General features: G+C 39.9%; 2 protein-coding genes across 2 annotated transcripts in view; one reads left to right on the forward strand and one right to left on the reverse strand.

Moving 5' to 3' along the window:
- SH2D4B (SH2 domain containing 4B) overlaps nt 1-9,988 on the reverse strand; it is a 95,692-nt gene extending 85,704 nt beyond the window's left edge. Inside the window, exon 1 of the mRNA XM_041474637.1 lies at nt 9,903-9,988. The gene's annotated coding sequence lies outside the window, so the exon portion shown is untranslated. The remainder of the gene's footprint in view (nt 1-9,902) is intronic.
- Nucleotides 1,693-18,480, forward strand: LOC121357402 (rap1 GTPase-GDP dissociation stimulator 1-like). Its single transcript, XM_041474650.1, has 11 exons — nt 1,693-1,809; nt 1,968-2,097; nt 3,675-3,799; nt 4,908-5,033; nt 5,728-5,871; nt 9,938-10,072; nt 11,656-11,781; nt 14,845-14,984; nt 15,869-15,995; nt 17,023-17,151; nt 18,347-18,480. Exons 2-11 carry the CDS (start codon nt 1,973-1,975, stop codon nt 18,478-18,480), a joined length of 1,311 nt encoding a protein of 436 aa, XP_041330584.1. The 5' UTR covers nt 1,693-1,809; nt 1,968-1,972.
- Nucleotides 18,481-21,897: the final 3,417 nt, after the last annotated feature.

Consider the following 21,897-nt stretch of genomic DNA (forward strand, 5'->3'; position numbering starts at 1 on the left):
CTAAGCAAATTGGCAGAGGAATTACAAAGGAGGACTATAATAAAAATCCATCTGATTATGACAGACATGGAAGAGCAAGTAGTGAAGAATAATTTCTTTCTCTTACAACAGCAACTCAAAGGCCATCAACTTTGACCTTTTCGGTAAATATTTCAAAGCAAAGGGAAGTATCTTCCTCTTATAACAGTGAAACTGTGTGATGTGGAGATAAAAATTATGAATTACAGGTAAAAAAATCCAAATAAACGTTGATCAACATATATTAGATATATATTGATGTAAATATGTTTCTAAAGGCCAAAGTTGCCAGAAACAAAGGGAGAAGTATTTTACCCCATCTGTTCTTGCATCCTTTCAGGGCCTGCTACTGGCCATTGCCACAGTAGATAGTTGAGCTGCAAGTACTGTCTTTATGATAAACAGGTATTTAGAAATGACAGGCTTGATTTGGGTCCTGCAATTATTCCTCTCTTCTCCCCACCTCAAACCCTGCCACAGTTATTATATGTTAATTTCTGTTTCCAGATAGAATTTATCCCTGCATGTTTATGCCTGCACAAGAGCTGTGTGCAGCCTTTGACCTCATGCTCTTGGAATAAATGAGAATATTTAGATCTGGACCACTCAGGAAATCATTTTATAATAATTAGTACTGAAAAGCACTACCACAAGGAACTCAATATTTTCCATGCTGGTTCACCAAAGTTTTCTATCCCATTCTGTTTAGAAACCCTGAATAAGCACCTGGAATACCTTGGGCTTTGTGGAGATGACACAGAAGCTGAAGATCAGATCCTTGAAAGTTTGAATGGGATTCTACTGGCTATTACTGAAGATAGTTAAGTATCACTCTGGATCACCAATCAACCATTTGCACAATTCAAAAGAATTCATATCAGGTTTTGTTTGTTGTGATCATCTCTGTTTCAAAAAGTGATTGCTGCTGGAACTGTAGCTGTCCTCAGGCTGTGTTGCTTTCTTTTCTCTCTGTCTAAAACTCACTAAATTACCTGTGCCCAGGTAAAGTTTCTGGTCACTAAAATACCAAAAGCTCCAGAGAAATTCCAGGTTTAATATTCTATTCATTACAAACTCCTAGGATTAATTTAGGGTGACCCTATCAGGTCAGGCATTTTAAAAGTAGTTTCTAGTCTACTTATACAAAAGTCCCTAAAGCCTTTGCACATTCTCCTAAAACGACATAAATCTGCATTTATTTGAGTCTGCTGGCAGATGGTGATTTAGTATCTTCAGGCCAGCTGGCCATATCTTTGATTAAAAAAGGCTAAGGGAATTGTCTGTTCTAATTGCTACGCTAATAAAATGTATTGTGCCTACCTACAGAATTAATTGCTAGGCCATGCCTGAGGAATAGTACCTTAATCCCTGACTTCCCATGCCTTATGCAGGCATCCTTTCATAGTCAGAGAAGATAAAACTGTTTTCCTCTTTGCCTTGCCACCCCTGCTTCAATTCAGCACAAAGCAGAGTAATGAGCTGGAACCACACTTGCTGCAATTCAAGCAGATGACTGTGCCCACATACTCAGACAGCCTTTAAGAACCTTGTTAAATCAGAAGCTTGGATCCCACAGATACCCACTCAGAACTCTAGGAAACAAAGGAACATGTGAATAAAACAGCTGCAAACCTACGGCAGGTATTGCTAACACTCTTATCACTGCAGAGCAGAGATCCTTCCACCTACTCAGAGGGAGTGGGATCTTCCCAACTTTGGCAAAAGTCCTGAAGGGCAATCCACGATGTGCAGTGAAAGCAGCCCACGTGCTCTCAGAGATAGCCAAAAATGGTAAGTCTTGCTCAAATATTACTACAAGGCATCTCACAGCACATTAGCTTCATGTTTTCACTCTTGAATTTTGTTTCATGGCTACCAGCTATTGCTATTGCAATTGTTTTATTCCTGAATAGCAAAAACCTGGAATTCCCTGTCTTTTATCTACACAGAGGAAATGAAGAAACCATGTATTGAAGCAGATTTGGTTCTAACACTGATACCTTTGCTGGAGAGCACAGACCAAGAAATGCTGCTCCACGCTGGGAGGGCCATTGGCCGTATCTGTTACAATAACCGTAAGTATCCACTGAGGAGAATCTGCTTTTCCCTGGCTCTAAGGCATCATTTTAAAAGGCATTGCAACCTGTAACTCATAACTTTGAGACCTGAGCACATCATGCACCTCAGCCTCCAGGTAGGTATGCAGTTCACAGAGCTCACAGACACCTGGCTGAATGCACCCCAAGCACTGCCTGAACTCTGGGCTTTCCCTCTACATTTTTCACACTTCAAGTGGCACAGCTCTGTCAGAACTGCTTTGAAATCATAAGAGGAGTAGAGCCTCACACATATCTTAAGCAATTTTGCAGACTTGCCTTGGGTCCAAATCCTGAATGGCTTGGACTTCTTCCAAAGTAATAAGAACATCTATAAAGCAAAGCACTTGTTTAAAAAGTGTGTTAGGGAAAAAAAGAGATTAAAAAAATACTGAGATATTTATCCATGCCAGGAATAGTCTTCTCTGAGAACCACTGCTTGCATGCAGGAGATCTTTGTGCTCCACATTCCCTGGCCACCAGCTTGCTAGCTGGGCTCAAAAGTTAAACAATTTTCATTTACTTGCCCAAAGCAGTTTAAGATTTTTTTTGTATCTTAAACTCTCAGACTGCCCAAAATATTTACTGCATACTGAAAGTAATACGGAAATTTTCACCCAGTATCTCATATCCATTACTCTACCTTCAACCTATCTTCTCTAATCCTTCTAGTGTGGATCTGCACAACTTTACTCAGAAATTTGTGGGTATGCCTCCCTCACTGTTCTTCTGAAATCCAAGTGTGATAGGCACCTGGTATAGATTCCACTAAGCTCCCTGTGAGTTACATGTATTTGTCAGGGAATGACACAAGAGTTTAAAAAAGCTTTTCCCTACAATTTCATTCCCATTTGCTCATGCAACTCCTGTACACAGCACTGCTGCAGCATATGGCCATCCTGCACATCTGCTTCCCTTCTGGCAGAGCACAGGCCCAGCACAGATTTGCCAAGACGACTGTGACACGCTTTAATAAATCATAGTACTAACACAACAAAAAATGCATCAAAGAGAAGAAAAATTAACTTCACCAATTCCCCGTCTGAATTCCAATTGCCTGTGCTACAATAGCACCAGAGCCTTCCTGGTGTCTGCCACGCACTGTCACCCAAGCAACAGCCCAGCTCTCAGCAAGACACTGCTGCAAAAGCAGTGCCACTGTGCTGTTAAGCAACCATCACTGTCCAATTTGTATCTTACAGTTCTTGGCACCGTCAAAATAATTTCAGATGTTAAGCCTTCATTCATTACAAAACAAACTACAAAAAGAAAGAAAACCGTTATCAGGGTTTTCCTCAGCAAGCACACGTGGATGGACACAGTGGCTTAATACCTTAAGTCGAAGTCAAACCAGGAGGTTTAGCAAAAATCTGTCCCAAACTTGCATTTCCTCCACAGACATTAGCCTGGAGCCGCCACCAAAAGCTTTACAAATTCTATCGGTGTGAGAAAGAACCAGACTACCTTGCGCTGCTAAGCATCTCAGTTGGACCCTTCCCACTGATTTAATCAGTTCCTGATTTAAGCACCTTTAACACCTCTGCTTTGCTGACCAGGCAGCCTTCAGGAAGAGCTGGTCAAGGTTGGAGTGATCCCATCACTGGTCCAAATATTAACTGACTATGCACAGAGTGAACCACTTGTCCACGTTGCTCTATTGGCCTTGTACAATCTGGCAGACCTTGGTAAGTAAGGTCTTGTTTAAAGTTTTTTAAGTTTCTGCATCTTAGAGCAAAATACCATCTCCACACTGTTACTGCCTTTCCTTGCCCACAGGTTTGTGGGCTTTCTTTTTGGGGTGGGGTAGGGCTGGTGTTTAGGCTTTGTTTTTAAAACACTACTGATATCTAATCAGGAACTGGCCACAGTAGCTGGAGAGGAGAAATAACTACTCTTTTATGGAGTACCAGCAATTACTTATACCACATTACAACAATTAAGATTAACAGCCAGCTTTTGACCCCAAATGAAGATATGGCATAACTTCACATGATAAATTGACAGTTTCAACTACTTGAAATTTGGTACATTAAAAGCTTGTTTATTAAAATTTAATTTCTATTTAATAATTAAGTTTTTATACCTTACTAAAACAGCTTCTATTTTCATTTACACAGTTTTCAAAGCAAAAGCATCTCCACTAATTCAAAATATATTTGCCTTACTTTACACAAGTTGTGAGTAGTAATGCAAGAAAAAGACCAAGTACAAAGTTATTACCACTCTCTATATATGGTCTGGCTTGATCTACTGCTTCCAGCATTTAGGGGTACATGCAGGGAAGGGGACATGATACCACAATGTCACATTATGCTCTAAAGAGGTCAGTACTTGTTATAGCTGTTGTATTATTTAATACCATATTCAATTGAAATGTATTCTATGTCAAACAGTGGCAAGCTTAGCTAACATACATCTTGCAGATGTTTAAGATACCAGCAAGACTAGAAGCACCTAATCAAGGCAAGAAATATACTGCTACAGCAAACTAACATGTGCCAATTGTTATAACAAATAATCATACTACAGATGGACTTGTACTAGTCAGTGAAATTAAGCCAGGATTAATTTGACACCTATGAGGTCTACAGAAATTACAGAAAAACAGTTAAAGAACCTGGGGGGGGAGAAGGGATAGAGTTCTGCTGTCTCAGTGCTGTCCAAAGAAACAGAAGTCTACAAGAACAGAAAAAGCCTTCAAAGACAGTGTCTAACCACTTCAGATCATAGGGAGATATCTTTAATCATTTAATCAAATAAAATTTCAAAATCCTGACTTTATCACCTACACAGATTCAGCCAAGGAAGCTCTAAGCATGACAAAAGTTGCTGAACAACTGGTGAAACAACTGAGGAGAGCAGAGAGCCATGAGAGGTTCGAAATTGTCTTTGAGGTCCTGCAAGCACTTGCAGAAAATGGTAAGGCTCCTTTTGGTCTGGGTGGAACAAGCGGAGACTGGGTATTGTACTGGTTTAAGCTCTGGGTTCCAAGTTTGTCATGGGATCCCGCTAACAGAACCAGCAAGGAGAAATAAGCTCCAAGAACATGCAAGATCCTGGCCCAAACACCAAATGAACAGGTAAGAAAACAAAGGAAGGAGAGAGTACCATTCCACTGCATTTCAGTAGATCCAAAAGACAGAAGATTCACACTTACTCTCCATGGTGGGTAAGAGGAAAGTAGATCATCTTTTAATTTTAAAAATCAGAACAACAGGGTACCAGTTCAATCCCTGTTTGGGCCATTTACTTAAGAGTTGGACTTGCTGCTCCTTGTGGATCCCCTCCAGCTCAGAATATTCTGTGACTCTGTGAAGATGCATACTCTAAGTAGCGGTACAACAAGCACTGACACTAAAAATATCTAGATAGATTTTAAAGCCATGAAAGCTCATGACTGGCAGCACAAGAAATGTCAAAGACCAACTCAGAAAGCTTTGCTCATTCTGCCTTGGTGTCATCCTAGCTCCAGAAAGCTGTTACAAACAAAACCAAAACAGTGACTGCACCTGGAAAACAACTGGCTAAAGTTCAGGGATTTAGCTTTCTAGTTCGAAATGCTTCCACAAAAAGCCAAGAAGCTTTTAATGTGCTTTTACTGTAATCTCTACAGATACTCTGAAAGTGCAGTTGGTGGATGCAGGTGTGCCAGAGGTGCTGTCTGAGATCCTGCTGAGGCTCCAAGGCAGTTCCCAGGCTGAAGACACATGCATTGTGAAGTCTGCATCAGATCTCATTGTCTCTCTGCTCCTTGGAGGTAAAAAGGGGAATATTACAGGCCAGGTACATAAAGAATTAGCATCCAAAAGTCTCTCTAGCAGAAGTTTCCTTTTCCATTGGTTTCTTTTACTTGAACCATCCACAATCTCTTATCAAACTTGCAGGAATTCTCAGGCATGACCCTTTTCATTTCTATAGCCTATAGCCCAGTGCTTGCGCCTAACAGCAACTTAATTTTTATTACTGCTATGCTGTATTTTGGGCAACATGGGTTAAAAAAATATCAAGAACTGGCCACTTACACTGCATGCCACCACTCTCAACCCCAAAGCAATCAACAACATAAAGGTCTTCAATTATTCACCTTAACAACAAAGTCATCACTGACAGAACAGCTCAGTTTGGGGGCTAATTATAATCAGATATGAGATAGTCTCTATTTCTCATAACACAAATAAGTACATACAGAAGGTTTTTGCTAAGGGCTGTGGCGTCATCTCTAAGCATACAGATACTTGCACCACATCCAGACACTTGCAGGTACCAAGACAGAGGCAAGGCTTCTTGCCAATTTTACAAAAGAAATAGTAAGGTTGGTTATCCTCTACCCTTCAAAGATGGAAAGCCACTTCGTGAGTGCAGAGAAAACCAACACTATCAGATTAGACTACTCTCTGGTTCTGAAATAGTTACTTTCTGTTCTGCAGACTAGAGACTTGCATGCTTTTAAGTTACAGATGCTACTGATACTAAAAGAATTTGGGGGGCATAATCATAACAAAAGGGGTGATCAAGTATGCAAGCCTTTGCAATGTTGTTGTTTTTTTTTTTTTTTGCTGAACCACACTTTATTAGAGAGGAATCTCTGGAAATACTTAATGGCAAATATATTTCTTAGAAATTAAAAAAAAACCAAAACAGAAACAACCAAACAAAAAACCCCCACACACCAAAAACCCACAAAACACACAGAAAAACCCTCAAACAAACAAAAAACCCAAACAAAAAACCCACAGAGTTACTGCTGTTTTACATTTCAAATCACTTTTAGGAAGGGAGGATTTCTCAGATATTGAGATGGGAAGAAATCTCAAGATAAGCCATTTTATCTTTCAATTCCTATTATAGAAAGTAATGAGCCTTTATACTCTGCAGACAGAAAGAGATATTCTTATGAGCAGACTCCTTGAAAGCATGCTGTGCTCAATCAATCAGCAAAAGATCCCCCCCACACTTCCTGTCCTATCTCACTGATAGCTACTGTACTGGCTTCAAACTCAATTAACAAAATTGCTCAACTTTCTGCATTAATAGGTGTTTAATTATTAGGAAAAATTCCCTCACATCTGTCTGAATGTCGGTTTTGGGGTTTTTTTAAAGCAAGCTATCATCCATACATCTCTTCACCTCTACCTTACAACCTTTCTAGACTCCCTTTCTTCCTTGCCTCATACCTTGTTCTGAATCAGCCATTGTGCATCATGGCTCTACAAAGGCCACAGAAGTGCCCCCAGTGCCTTCAACAGGCTATTTCAATTTACTCAGCTGAATGGCTTGCTTTGTCACTTGCTCTTCTCCTCCCATTTTCCCCACCACAGCATTAGATGTTTCGTGTGGAAGAACTGAATAATCCCTCTCATGCCTCAGTGTGTGCCACTGATGTATGCACAGCTTTTAATCTGAGAGAAAAAAAAATCCTATGGAAATCTGTTCTCAGCATCAAATGACTTCTAGGCAGTGAAAAGATGACAGACAGCTTTTGCAGCTATGAAAAGTAGCTGTTCCTATCAGACTAACTATGAGCCATTAAATTGGATGTTCTGCTGCTATCCAAGCAAAAACTCCATAGGAAAGAAAAGCAATTTGGAACTCTGTGACAATCAAAGCAAGGCAACCACTAATGGGCTCTGCCTATTTGCACTTTACTACATGAGGGTAAAAAAATGTTCTGACATTCTTCAGTTTGAGAGGTGGGGGGAAGGAGAGAAATTAAGTTCAATTAAGGTTAGTCTATCTGAAGATCAAAATACTTTCCCTGTAGAACTTTATCAGACTAAAAGAGGTGACCTATTTCTATGGAGCCTACTCTTAAGGAGGACTGGGCAATTTTCCTCATATACTCTGATCTCCAAGGATTAGGACTAGGCAAGAAAACACTTGAAGAATGACAAGCAAAACCATCAGCTTTAGAGAATGTATGCATAAAATGGTATCAAAATACTTCTGTGTGAGTAGAATTCTAACTGTTTCACAGACTGACAGCTCCCTCATGAACATATCCAACTACATTTTTAAAGCATTTGACAAATTCTGATCTAACATATGTAAGAATACAGAGGAAAAACAGACTACTAAGTGAAATGTTAAGAGATGAAAAGAATAATAGGCACTCGTTCAAAAGGCAGCACATTTAAAAGCCAACAGGAGTGTCTATGACTTTGAGGTGGAAATAACATCCAAACCAGCAAAACTATTAAAATTACTAAGGCCCCTCTTACACGCTACACATACAAAAATTAGAAGTCTGTACACCTCAGTCTGTAAATTCAGTTAGAACCATGAGAAGTACTGTTGCATACAGGTAGCGATATTATTAAAAAAAGGCCTTATAAAATCAGGCCTTGCTCTGCTGAATTACCAGCTAAGCCTCTAAGTTCCCATAAGAAAGAATCAGAGGAATGAGAAGCAGTGAGCACAACAAACTATTCTGGAAAGAGAACCATTTGCACCTGCAAAAAACAAGGAGTCTTTCCCATGAGAATCCGCAAAGAAAATATGTAAACACCTGGGTAAAGAGGCAGTTTTAGCACATATACACACACAAGCATTTTCTAACTAATTACTTGAGTGGAAAGAAAGCTATGAACCAATTACAGTTATACATGAGCTCTTGAAAACTGTACTAAAATGAGCTGTAACATTTGGCTTTTCTGCATGAAGAAACTGAGTCCCATCTGCTTATTACTGCAACAAAGTACTAGAGCTACTTTTGGCCAGACCACGTATTTGCATGAGGTGTGTGCAGTTCCATGGATAACTCTTTATTCCAGGTGAATTTGTCTTTCTATTTAGTGTTCACACTGTTTTGCTATTTTCAACAAACAGCTTTCACAAGGTAAAAGCACACAATAAGGAGATATTAATGTGTGTCAGGCATATACTTCTCTTTGGGCATAGCAAACTGCATAAAGAAAAATGCAGAAAATTATTTTCCAAATGGCATCTTCAAAAAACTTCCTCCAGAAAGGATGCCATCTGTAGCACAGAGGGCTTCCTTTTGCTCCTTAGCAGAACTTCCTCATTTCCTAACAAGGTGAGCTAAGCAGCTTCTGAAAACAAAGCTGCCACCTGTCCAGCAAAGACAGGAGGAGACATCCAGACAAGCACTGACAAAATACTGCAGAGCATTGCCGGGCATAGTGGTAGGTTTTTTGGAATGTACAAATCTGCTCTTTCACTGGGATTTAATAAACCAGATCTCTTCAGGACAACTCATTTTCTGAGCTTCATGTGAGTGCAGCACAAATAGACTTCTCATTTCAGAAAAAGGGTTTCTCAAAAAAGGTAAGAAAAATCCAGCTCTGATTCATTCAAGGAGTCATTAATGACAATTTATTTCATAGAAACAAAGAATAACAGCAGTACAGAACTAGTAATCAGATTTACCATTGGTGGGTAAGATCCCTGGTTTCACAGTAGCGTCTTAAATCAGTAGAATAGCAAAATTAAAGAGCCTTAAAGCTGTCCTGGTGAGAAATGAAAAATGCCACTGGTATTCTACTACATGTATAGTGGAAAATGCAGCAGTACTGAGGGAAAACAAAAGGGACTGGGGAACCTATGGTTTTGAATTTGACAGCGATTGCCCCTTGAAAGCTCTCTTGAGCTAAGCTCCACTGGAATCTGTCTCAGCATCAGTTTACAGGTAGCTGATGCTCACTTCTCTCTAAAGAGGTGAAGGTTGCAAAAAGCAATGCAAAAGCTATAGTCTTGATCTTAGCAAGACATGAACAGTCAAGGCAAAGACTCCCTGAATTCTGATTTTGCATCACCCATTGTGTTTCTTACCTCTCTCACCTGCTTGGTTGTGCCTCTCTCTTCAGACGGGAACTGTCTGCGGCTGCTGCAGCTGGGGGTGATCCACCAGCTCCTGGATCTGCTGGAGAAGCACGTGCGGAGCGGGGACACCTCAGTGCAACAGGCTGCGCTCAGCGCCCTGCAGAGCCTCGCTGTCCCAGGTGCACAGCTGGACACAGACTCACTGCCACCCTCTGCACACAGGGGTCATCCCTGCACCTCTGTCCCAGCACCAATACCAGCCCCTTGTGTTCTGAGGGGCAATTGACCTTTTCCTCCTCCCCTGCAGGAACATATATTTGAATAATTCATCAGGAGTTTCTCATCTACATCAAGAGTTTAAATATCATAAACTGGAATCTTATTACCAGCTGCTGAAGTAGTTTCATATTAATAGCACACGGCAGCTCAAGAAAAAAAAAAAAAAAAAAAAAAAAAAAATCAGAACAGGGTTCATAGCTTAAAATACGGAAAATGGGGTGGAGACACCTGGTAGGGATGTCAAACTTTCTCCTCTATAACGCTAATATTCATTAATATTATACAGAACTAGTAAATCCTAATCTTCTTTGAATCTGCATTTTAAAAAGCTCAACTCAATTATAAAACATCAACATTCAGCTTTTTGATTATCTGTTTTCTTCAAGTCCATTACAAACCATTTCAGATGTTTCCAAGTGTGTGGACACTTAAAAAGCTATTCCTACAATATACTTTTTGTCATCAATTCATAAAAATATCTGTAATTTATCTGTAATATCTGTTAGGTATTCTCTAACTTCAAGAAACACACACTCTATTGCTTTTAATAATATAATCTGTTACCTGAAAAAGAAAAATGAAGACACTGAGTGGAAATCCATAAACATGAATTAAATATGGGTGAACACTTGGAAATAGACATGGAAAACTCTTCAATTCAAGCATTGATCTTAAAAGATAACAGATGCTTATAAAAAATTAAAAAGTCATTACAATCTAGTAAAAGGAGTCAGTCTGTGCCACTGAAGAACAAGGACATTAAGAGCAAGTTACCTAACAGGGTGTGCTTCTCAATTTGCCCAATAAAAAGATGAGGGATATAACAGTTAATTCCCTCATTTCACTGTCCAATCTTCCTCACCACTCCCCCAGAAATATATGCAGAAGATAGGAAAAAAATTGCTCTGGAGGAAGCAGCTTTTGGTAGCACAATTAAGCAGTATTAAGACTCCTTGCAGACAAGCTTCTGATTATTACAAGGGATTTACTGCACCAACCACTGGAGCAAAGACACAAAAATGAGGAAAGGAAAGCACAGAAACAAAGGCATGAACAACAGGGCATCAGTGAGCTCAAATACAAAGAGAAAATCCATTTCCAAGAAATATGGCCCCAGTTCAGTTAAGATGAGCTAGCACAGAACAGGCTCTCATGTGGACTGGGCAAGTGGATGGATAATCTGTTACAACTAAAAAAAGGAAGAGAAACAACAATGCTGCGCTTTATGTACTTTGCACTGGGCAGGGCTAAGATCAAAAGTGACCAAAAATACCCAAGAGCAGTTCCTATGAAAGTTTTAGCCCAAAAGAGAAGTCGAAGCACTCAGGTAGTCCTGACTTAATTTCTGAGCTTGCTAACAAGTTGGATTTTTCACTAGAAGCCTAACACAGCACACAGTTCACAACAGTTATGTTATATCTACATTTTCGGATGTTTGTGCCATTACTGAGCCTCACATCAACCCCTCTTTCCCATTTCCTAGTTGTCAGCAAGGTTCAGATGCTGGAGGAAGGTGTTGCAGAGCGGATCGAGGCGCTTCTAAGGTCAGAGAGCCCTCCTGTGCAGTTTAAACTCCTCGGAACATTACGGATGTTAGCAGATGGTCAAGGTAGGCACCTGCAACTTCACTGAGATCATCCATGAGCTCCCCTCCTCCCTTCCCCTGCAAAACAAGCTGCGCAAGACTACAGGCTGAGTGTCCTGCTAACCCAATTCCACTCCATCTGGAGAGCTTCCAGCAGAGATTATTGCCAGAGGCTGCATGCTTTCCAGACTGCCCCAGTCAGCCTCAGAGGTAGTTGAGAAACAAACCACATGGAACAAATCTGCAGCAGTCAGTGAGAATGGGCAAAGGCCTAAAAAGATGCTTTTCACCAGAGACACAGCAGCAGCAAGGCATGAGCATGATGAAAAAGAGCCAGGTTTTAATGTCTAATCTCAGGACAGCAAATCAATAAAGAACTAGAGAACACAAAATGAATAAAGGGAGCTGGGGTGGAGCAAGGCAGGAGAAATTAATTTCTACCAGTCTTTCTATACATGTTGCCAGTTTTATCTTGCTCACGTGGCTCAAATGTTGAATTTACTTTTCATGTTAATGTATTGGATTATCTCCTTGTACTTCATTCAGTTTAACACAGAGGGGGTATGCAAAAGCAGCAATAATCTTTCTGTGCACATCATTGTGCATGTTTCTCAAAATGCAGTGTTGGAATTACATTAAGATATAATTCAATATCTTAATTTATCCTTAGGCTTGCTTATCTCTTACCAGACAGTGACACAAAACAAGTGCCATATGCAGTTTGGTACTGTCTTTCACATTGCCAGAGCAGCTGCTCTAGAGCATTAATCAGTATTGATTCTTTGATATGCAGGAGTAACATACATTAAAACCAGAATAGTTAAGACCATCTTGTGATGGTAAGTGATAACTGATATAGGACAATTACAGACATCACTTCATTAGTCATATGGAAGAAGATAAAACCTCACTCTGCTACATTCCATGCTGCACTCCATTGCACTACTGCAGACACCACTTAATATGAGAACTATTTGCCTATTTTATCAAATTAACATGCATGATAGAAAATTTAGATCTAGTCCTTCTATTAATTTGCACTACTTTCAGTCCAGTGAAAAGCTGCTTTCACTTACATTTCACTGTGGTAGGAAATGAACACTACAAGACACATAGAAACCTAGCATCTTCTTGTTCTGAGGCTTTGAAGAAGTCACTGTAAGGTCATTTCTCCAAAGTTATATCTCAATTGTGACAAGGCATTTAACATTCAAAATTGAGACATCATGGTAACATAGATCTAAATTATCAAACACTAAATTATCTTTTTTAATTTTATTTACCAGCCCTAATACAAAGTCAGAATTTGGCACTTCTGAATCTGAAACAAATTAATTATCAAATTTATCATTAATTTATTCATTATCAAATTAATTTATCAAAATGCAAAGTAGAATAAAATATGTAGGAGACTCAATGTTTATCCATTCCCACCTATGAACACACAATTCTCCTACTTTTAATTACCTTCTATTCTGTTTACCCACAAGCTAACATTGCCTTTAATTAACTCAGTCTGAAACCCTTATGAACACACATCTACTAAGAAGTCCACACTAAATTACTTAATTGCCTTATCTAGTATAAATTCATTACTCTGACTCTCAGCAGACACGCTGAGGCTTACAGACTAGAAGAGGCAGGTTTCTTCCTAACCACAGAAAACTGCAGGCAGATCTGTCAGCTTCATTACTCTAAAGAGATGTTAGCTCCTGGTTCTTCCACCATTTGGCTTCAGAGGAGCAGAATAATTTGTGCACTTCAGTAGCCAAAGGACTTTCAGCACAACTGAAAGTTCAACCTCTTAAAATGACAAATTTGAATAAAGGTCTTCCTGCTAAGAGTAACTAACTGGAATTTATCTCAAAGAGCTCTACTGCCTGTCAAACTGAGTTAAGAACCCACCTTCGCCACAAATCTCTTAAACTGGTTCCATCCTCCAGCCTCTTACTTCAACTTCCTGTACTAAGCTGGATTACTGTGATCTCTGCAGACTAACTAGGAACATCTGACTAGAAACAAGAGTCTTGTGTTACAGGAGACAACATGTAGGTAGCTCTGAATGCCCAGTAACTCTTGTCTCAAAACAAAGTATGCCAGCCAGACTATAAGCTCCCAGATTCCTTGTGGGATTTTGAAATGTGGATTGTTCCTTAGCGTACTGGACAAATGAAAAAGTGCGTGCACTTCCCCATCTCCCTTCTCCAAAACCGACAGAGCATAGGCTGACTTACAGCTTCTGGAAAATATCCAGAGCAATCTTGTGGTTTATTGACACTGACCTTCTAGTGCACACTCCATCTGGTTCTTCCAGTCTATCTCAAAAGAAACGCAGTGCACAGAGAAAGGGACAGCTAAAGGAAGAGGAGCAGGGTGATGCCTCTATCAAACATATCCCTTCTGTTACAGATGTTCACATAATTAGAGTTCCATTTCCTAGGACAAGTTATCTCGTGAGGTTTCTTCAAATGTCAACCACAGACACTAAATATTTCTAGCAAGTCTTGAGATAGGGTTCCTGAAACACAGGGAAATGCAAATTAAAGGGCTCTTCCACAGTAAGGGGAATTTCTGATAATGCCTTACACATGGTTCAACACACATTCTTAAGACTCAGGTCATCCAGTTACTGACACACTGCTATTCTGTAACAAGACTTGGCTTCCCACACTACCAGCAGTAATGGATTGTCACCAAAACAGCACGAACAGGCTCCCAAGAGCCCACAATTACATTTGTGCAGGGCTCGAAGTGCAAGTGCCAAAAGCCAAGTGGGAAGGGGATGGATCTCCTGAAGTATCACAACAGAATATTTGTTTTCAAAGGCAGAAAGTTGCTTATTTTAAGCCCTGTTTCAGCAGCCCCTTTAAAATGATTCTATTGACACAGCTTATTTTGTCTTTCCCCTCCATGATTCCTTTGGAAAATATTTCCAAGATCTTTTAAAAGCTCAGTGCTTCAATTAGAGTTCTTGAAAGTTGCTGAGCACAGGTCCACCACCCCAGTTACTTCTACACTGGCATTCCTGTGGCAGACAGACTGAGGGGTCTGATTTTGAATGCCTCTTGGTGATGTTTTTCTCTTCAGCTGATGCAGCCGAAATCCTGGGCCAAGACCCCCTGCTGCTCAACAGGCTGGTGCAGTGGTGCAGCGTGAGCGACCACAGCGGCATCTGCGGAGAGGCAAACCGGCTGCTGGCATCCATCCTGCACCACAACAGATCCCAGGTACCAGAACCCCTGCTCTGCAGACTTCTACTGCACCTTTCTCAAGTATTTTTAAAGCTTGTAGACAGAGCTAGGGATTAAACAGCACACGCAGCTTTATAATGAAAATCATGAAGGTTCACAGTGACAACCTCTCTGGTCTGCCTCAATACCAGTAAGGGGGAAACCTGTGTTCTCCATAGGCACAGACAACTCACAGAAACCAGCACCATGGTCACTCACTGTCACTTGTCAACATTGACCCTGCTTGAATAAGGCCTGACAAATGGTAGTAAGCAGGTAAAGCTTTTCTATGGCCATAAACATGTTTCAAATTACAAAGAAATTAAAAAGGTAAAATTAAGCCAGAGCTGTCCTAAATATCAGTCCTCTGAACACCCCAAAGAGCCCACTTATCCATGATGGACAAATCTGGCATGACCTTTACATGCTGGCATTCTCAAACAGGCTTCTGCTTTCGTAAATTGTGCTACTACACACAAGTATCCCAGCCATGCCTTACTATGAGGTACTGACTAAAGTAGATACTCTCTGCACAGGCTTTGATAAAGCAAAACTAATTCTTGCTAGTTTGATGGCTTGAAATGAAAGAGTGGAATAAGGACAAATTGAAATGAGACAAAATATAAATTTATCTTACAGACATGCACCTATAGTTAATTCTAAGTGTAGATATTCCAGGTATATTAGACCAGCCCTAAGCAGACATGTATGATCAGTGCCAAAAGCAATGTTATCCCTAGTCTTTGAATATTGTCAGTTTGCACTGCAGCAAACAAATAATTTCCCTCTATTCAGAAGCTGAAGGGTGCAATCTCATTTCCCTCTTCATTCTACTGCATTCCTACATTAGATTTCCATCTGTTTTACCTTTGCTTTCACAGGAAGTGGTCAAAGCCATCCAGGCAGCACAAGGAGTGAAGCATCTGGTTTCCATGACAACAAGTGAACATGCTGCCATGCAAAATGAGGCTCTGAATGCCTTGGCAATAGCATCTGCCATCGATTTAGGTATTTTCCTCCTAAAAGCATTTATCTGTGCAAGATCCTCAATTATTAAGAAACATTGTCATGCTGTTAATTCTAGGTAACATGTAAGAAAAAGCACATTTCTTGTCTACATTTAGCTCTTCAGCATGAAATAAAGGTTGTCACCATTCAGATCATAAAATCAATTTGCTTTGGGAATGGCCTGAAGGGTTTTGTTTATTTAGGATAGAGTCAAATTATCATGCTGTGTGGACAGGCACTATTTGAGCAGCATAATATGATGCTAGAAACCTAAAAAAAAGGGGGGGGGAAGTGAAGGCGATGGAGATAAAAATGAGATGATAAAGGCTAAATAAGGACAAGTAATATACTCAAATAGTCAATGAAGACTGTAAGTAGCAGAAATAATGTTCAAACAGACATAAGGAAAGAATAATGCAGAAACATAAATGAAAAGGCATTGTAGAAGCTGCAAATAAAGCAAGTGAGAAAATGATAAAGATTCAAATTACTTTTCCTGAGCTCATTTTCAGAGTTAGGAACAAATGTTTTCAGACTTATCCTGTATAACTTGAAAATAGGTCTGAATTTATTACAATAGAGAGACACCACGGAAATCTATGTACCTTAAAAGGTAAATTGAAAAGAAAAATAAACTTGAAATTTGTCATTTCCTTTCCCAACATGTAAGACTCAAGAGCCCATTTTACTGCTTCTCTACCATTAAAACTCTCAAATAATTTAGGCAACTAATGGGAATCAACATTTCTAGCACTGAACATTGCAGGTTTTAATTTACTACAAGGTTAACTATACACAGTCAATAGTAGACTGGTCCTGTCTTCCGGAATAGGGCCACTAAAGAAATTCAGTACAGAAAAGAGCACAGAAATTCTCCAGTGCAGAAGACAGATGCTCAAGACATCCCTGTATAGCCAGTTTGAAATGAAGCCAGTCCAGAACTTCCTTTAAAAAAGGAAGCATATTCACTTTAAAGTTTCTTTTCAGATAACACCTCAGGGTTACCATTTCTTTGCTTATTTTTCAGAAACTCTTGAAGAATCTTTTAAAGAATCACAGCTAGTTCAAAGCTTACACAAACTTCTACGAGATGATAACACAAGTCCTGAGGTGAAATACAATTCATTGGGCCTTTTGTGCAGACTTCTTAATTCAGGTAACTTCATTTTCAGTTGTCTGTGAGGGAAGGATGAATATTTGTGAAGACAAGTGGTTTCTGTTACCAAAATATGCTGCCTGCAAAGCTCCAGTGAATAAGTAAAGGATATTAGAATTTTATTCTGTATTGATCACCAAAAATTATAGTCAAGTAGTTTCTTTCTCTATGAAAAGCTGATTAAACCATTAGTTGAATAAAATAAAGAGAGAGGAAGGCATTATTCCAGTGAGTCAGTGATGTAACCAAGTCTCAAAATACCAAAATTAGAGTCATGGAGTAAAAGCATCTTTGTCCAGCTTCACTATGCACAAATGCCTGGCAGTCCCAGAGCATTTGTGTCCAAAGAGTCTGTACCATGCTCATAGGCAGGCATACATTTGTTCTGCCTGTGCTGTGAGCAAACCAGAAGCTGAGATAAAGCAGCCATTTCAGCAATGCTGCCTTCACACAGTGACTCTCAGTAAAGCATGTGAAGGGCACCATTTCAGTTTCACTCCATGGTCAGGGAAGATCTCAAATGCCTCCTGCAGAATGGGACTATCCCAGATGTGTAGCAATAAAAAACCATCACCTTGAAACCAGGAGTCCAAAAATCCTGTGGCAGTGTCTCACATCTTAACACAAAAAATTACATAAATTGAAAATAACAATTTTACTTGGGCAAGGATGGATCACAAGGTGAGCTGCCTTTTAAATCCTGTATTGACAGACAAGCTGGATTTTGCAGTATTCTCTATTTTATCCCTGTTGCCACACAGATATTGGAATAAGGATAAAGAACTTGCAGCTTTCAGTGCTACTATGAAGTATTGACGTAACAGACACAATCTATAAGACTTTTTTCCAGAGATGTATGTACTTAGCATTTTATAGACTAACTGTAAGGCTAAGAGTTGAGTCTTACTAATACGGGAATGGTAGCAAAAAGCATACAGACAAACTAGTGCCAGAAATTCTATTTGAATGTCAAAATTTTCTTTTTTCTGTCAATCAGTTCTCAGAAGTCAAGTAGGAGGAAATATACTCTGGCCAATACTTCCAATGGCTCAAAGGGTATCTATTGAAACTAATGTTTTAATTGAAGCAGCTTATTATGAACAGCAAGTACTCCAAACTTTTATCTTACAACAATTGTTGGGAGCCACTACGCCATGGCAGGTAACTAAGTGTCATTGTTTCATTTCCCATTCAGGTGATCTGAGACAAGAAATAGAAGAGGACAAGATCAAAGACACCCTCGAGCAACTCTGCAGTCACAGCAATGCAGATGTGGTCAAGGAAGCCATCACAACATTACAGGTTTTGAGAGGAGAGACGCCCCACTAACCTCCCTCCTCCCACATGGCAAGCCAGCACTGCTGCTGAGGCACACACCACCAGCTCTGCAACCCTTGCATTTGTCGTGCTGCTGCACAACCAACACTGCTGAACCCAGGGGCAGCTCCTGCTTTGAAAGCTGTGTATGAAAAACTCCACATTAGCACACGTCTTGGTCCTGATGCTTGCACCACTGCTGCTCCTCACTGAGCCACTAACGCAGAGCAGAAAGTCCTGTCAGGCTCCTGCTTTGAAAGCTGTGTATGAAAAACTCCACATTAGCACATGTCTTGGTCCTGATGCTTGCACCATTGCTGCTCCTCACTGAGCCACTAATGCAGAGCAGAAAAAGTCCTGTCAAGCAAATGGGGTTAAGAAACATCACAGGAGAAAGATCAGGCAATTACCATTCATTATACATTTTTCAGTGGTTTGGTTTTCTGAGATTAGGATACACACTTGCAATTCTTCTTGTATCAATGGGATTGTTAAATAATTATATAAAAATCTTAAGCTTTTATCATGCAACCTGAAATAAGAGTTAGATTAAAGCAATAGCTTAAACAATGCAAAGGGCTGACTGGCACCAATTCAACATCTTTCTCATTGTGAATGACACTGTGAGCCCAACTGTTAGGTGAACATGTCAAAACCAAAACTATCTTGAAGCTAACTCCCCCTTCAATCTCCAATTTTAAAGCCCATCTCTGAAACTGTACCTGCTCCTGTCACAAGTTATATTCCTAAATACTTGAGGCTACAGTCCTGTCCTGATTTCAGAGCTGCACCTACTGGAATGAGACTCTGCAGAAGCAAAGTTTACAAGAAACCACAGTCAGGGAACACACAGTGCGTGGACAAGACACAGAAATAAAGACAGTCAGAAATTACAAGTGGGCAGGGGTGAGGACATGAAGGCAGCCAGCATTCTATTATCACCCATAAGAGAGCCTGGGTTTAACTTCAGATAATGGAAAAAAAGAAATGCAGTAAAACAAATGTCTCTGAACATTTCTGTGGAATCCTTTTGTATTTAAAAAGGTCACTAGATGAGAAGGTAACAGATTCTCTTCCACAACTTGTTCTTATGGGAAATTTTTGAAGCAGTTGAAGGTACATTGCAGTCATGCTGTCCAGACCTAGAAAATCAAATTCAAAACAATGAAGTGGTAGAGACTGAAAAGCTTGGGAGCAACTACTTTTTTTTTAGCCAGCAGAAGAGCCATTGGGAAAAAAATAAACAGCACTGATCTTCAGAAACCTATTATAAAGCAGGCTGTATTTAGAAGTCAACAAGGCTTCATGTTTTCAGTCTGAGAACAACTGGCTTATGTCTGCAAAAAAAAAAACATGACAACTTTGTTCCTGCAAAAGCTTTCCCACTTGCAAAACCCAGTAACACTACTTAGCCCATGACACTCATCACCAAAATATCACTCTCAGGAATAGCCTTGAGAAAGGGAATTTCATAAAACCACCCAAGAGAAATGACACTTGTTGAGTAACACACAAACAAGTTTTGACCACATAATAGGAGAAAAGAAAAACAGCACTTGTAAACTTTTTTGATGCCCAGAGATTTAATAGTTACTCTACACCATTCTGCAGCTCTTCACTTGCTCATGGCTTTCCATTAAAAATGCAGAGAAAAGCATCAGTCTTATCTATTATTCAACAGCCCAAACTGAAAAGAAAAAATATCAAGAATTAGTTCAGCAAAACAAAAACCAGCACCTCTGGACCTTCACCATTTCCGAGTTATCCACAAACTGCAATCTCAGTAGCCAGTCTAAACCTTTGAGAGTGAAATATTAGTGACTGGAAGCAACAAATCTCAGGAATCCAACTCCAGGAGTAGAAAATATTGAATTTTATTTAATCAAATTTAAGGCTTGAGAAAAAAAAATACATTGAAAGTCACTCAGAAAAGCCATCTCAGAAGAGGAGACAGGAGCTCCCCTTCCACTGGCTGAACAACGTTCAAGCTGCATGACAATGCACAGGCAGTAGGGGGAAGAAAGAGGGAAGGATGGAATGGGGATACAAAACCCAAGGCAATTCTACACATAAATCAATGGCCACATCGAGCTCCATGGACTGGAAGAACAAGTCTGTCCACATGGCACTGCATGAGCTCACCAAAGCTAAAGATCTCCTGGGAAGAAACATTCAGGTTTTCACAAGGCAACCCAAGGTCCTTTGGTCACTGCGCTTTTTTCAATGCTTATATTCATCCTCCTCCTCACGTACAGGGAAACTGTGTCCAATGCAGTTACAGCAATAAAGCCAGAGGCAGTTGCACTGTCAAACAGACTGACACATACATACATTGCTTAACGGAAGTAAGTTGTGCTCATTTCTGAGAAATAAATGTGATCACATTGAAGTTTGCTTCAGTCCAGTTCTTCAAGTCTGACCTCTTTTGACATCTTCATGAAAAACCTTGGTTCCACTGTAGTGTTGGTGAACTTGTTCCAAATGCAACCGCTGAAATCTCAACATCAACAAGGTATCAAACCCCTCAGTGAGATCACTGAACTACTTTTTCTTTGGGGCTTCAGAGGCAGGCTCATACCCAGCTGCTTTTGCTGACAAGACTTTTTTTAGGCCGTAACCTAAATCTTTAGCCATGAAGTCACTGCAGGTCCACAGAGAAGGTGCTAAATAAAACTAAGTAGAAAATGTTCCCATTATAAATCTGAACTTACACTAGCACGTATGGATGTACTTCAGAACATACAGGGGCAAAACAACCTAGAGCCCCAGGATTTTAAAAATTATACTGAATAAGCACAGAGAAGTCTATCCACAGTGGCAAAAAAGACAAATCACTCCATGAATTTAAAGGTCATCAAATAAACTGAACTTCTCTCAAATTCAGTTCCAAATAACTGAAACACTGATACAAAGGCTGGTGTTAATACAGCCAAAGCCATTAAGAACAAATGGTGGAAAGAATATTTCAGTTAAATTCTGGTTTGCATACAAACAGTACTTGAAAAAAACCAAGTATTAATTAGTCTTCAGGTAACTTGGCAAGATTTGCAGACCCTGGAATCCTAATCTGTAATGCTGGCTTTTGTCGGCAGCTAATTTCAGTGCAAGAACTCCACAGCCATCTTTGACACCAGAATGATTTTCACCAAATCCCTGGAATTCCTTCCCAGCATTAGGAGCTGGCTGTGTCAAAAACTGGCAAAGGGAAGTGTACTCCCTAGCTGGTTTTTCAATGCAATGTTTTACGACTAAAAAGCTCCAAATAACAATCTTCCTTCTCTGATTTTACATACATCAGATTACCACACATAACCTTAACCAAGTAAGTTGGCTGATGAGGTGTTGCAAAGTTTTAAGCACCAGAATTTAAAGCAAAGTTTGCTGGCCACTGCTCTGCTGCTTACCAAGTTTTAAGTTGTAGTACAATCA

Source organism: Pyrgilauda ruficollis, unplaced genomic scaffold (assembly GCF_017590135.1).
Source record: "Pyrgilauda ruficollis isolate IOZ18807 unplaced genomic scaffold, ASM1759013v1 scaffold11, whole genome shotgun sequence".
NCBI lineage: Eukaryota > Metazoa > Chordata > Aves > Passeriformes > Passeridae > Pyrgilauda > Pyrgilauda ruficollis.

Coding starts and splice junctions, on each gene's coding strand:
- LOC121357402 (XM_041474650.1), top strand. CDS start 1,973: ATGAAGAAACCATGTATTGAAGCAGATTTGGTTCTAACACTGATACCT. Junction 2,098..3,674: donor ATCTGTTACAATAACCGTAA/GTATCCACTGAG, acceptor CTGACCAGGCAG/CCTTCAGGAAGAGCTGGTCA. Junction 5,872..9,937: donor TGTCTCTCTGCTCCTTGGAG/GTAAAAAGGGGA, acceptor CTCTCTCTTCAG/ACGGGAACTGTCTGCGGCTG.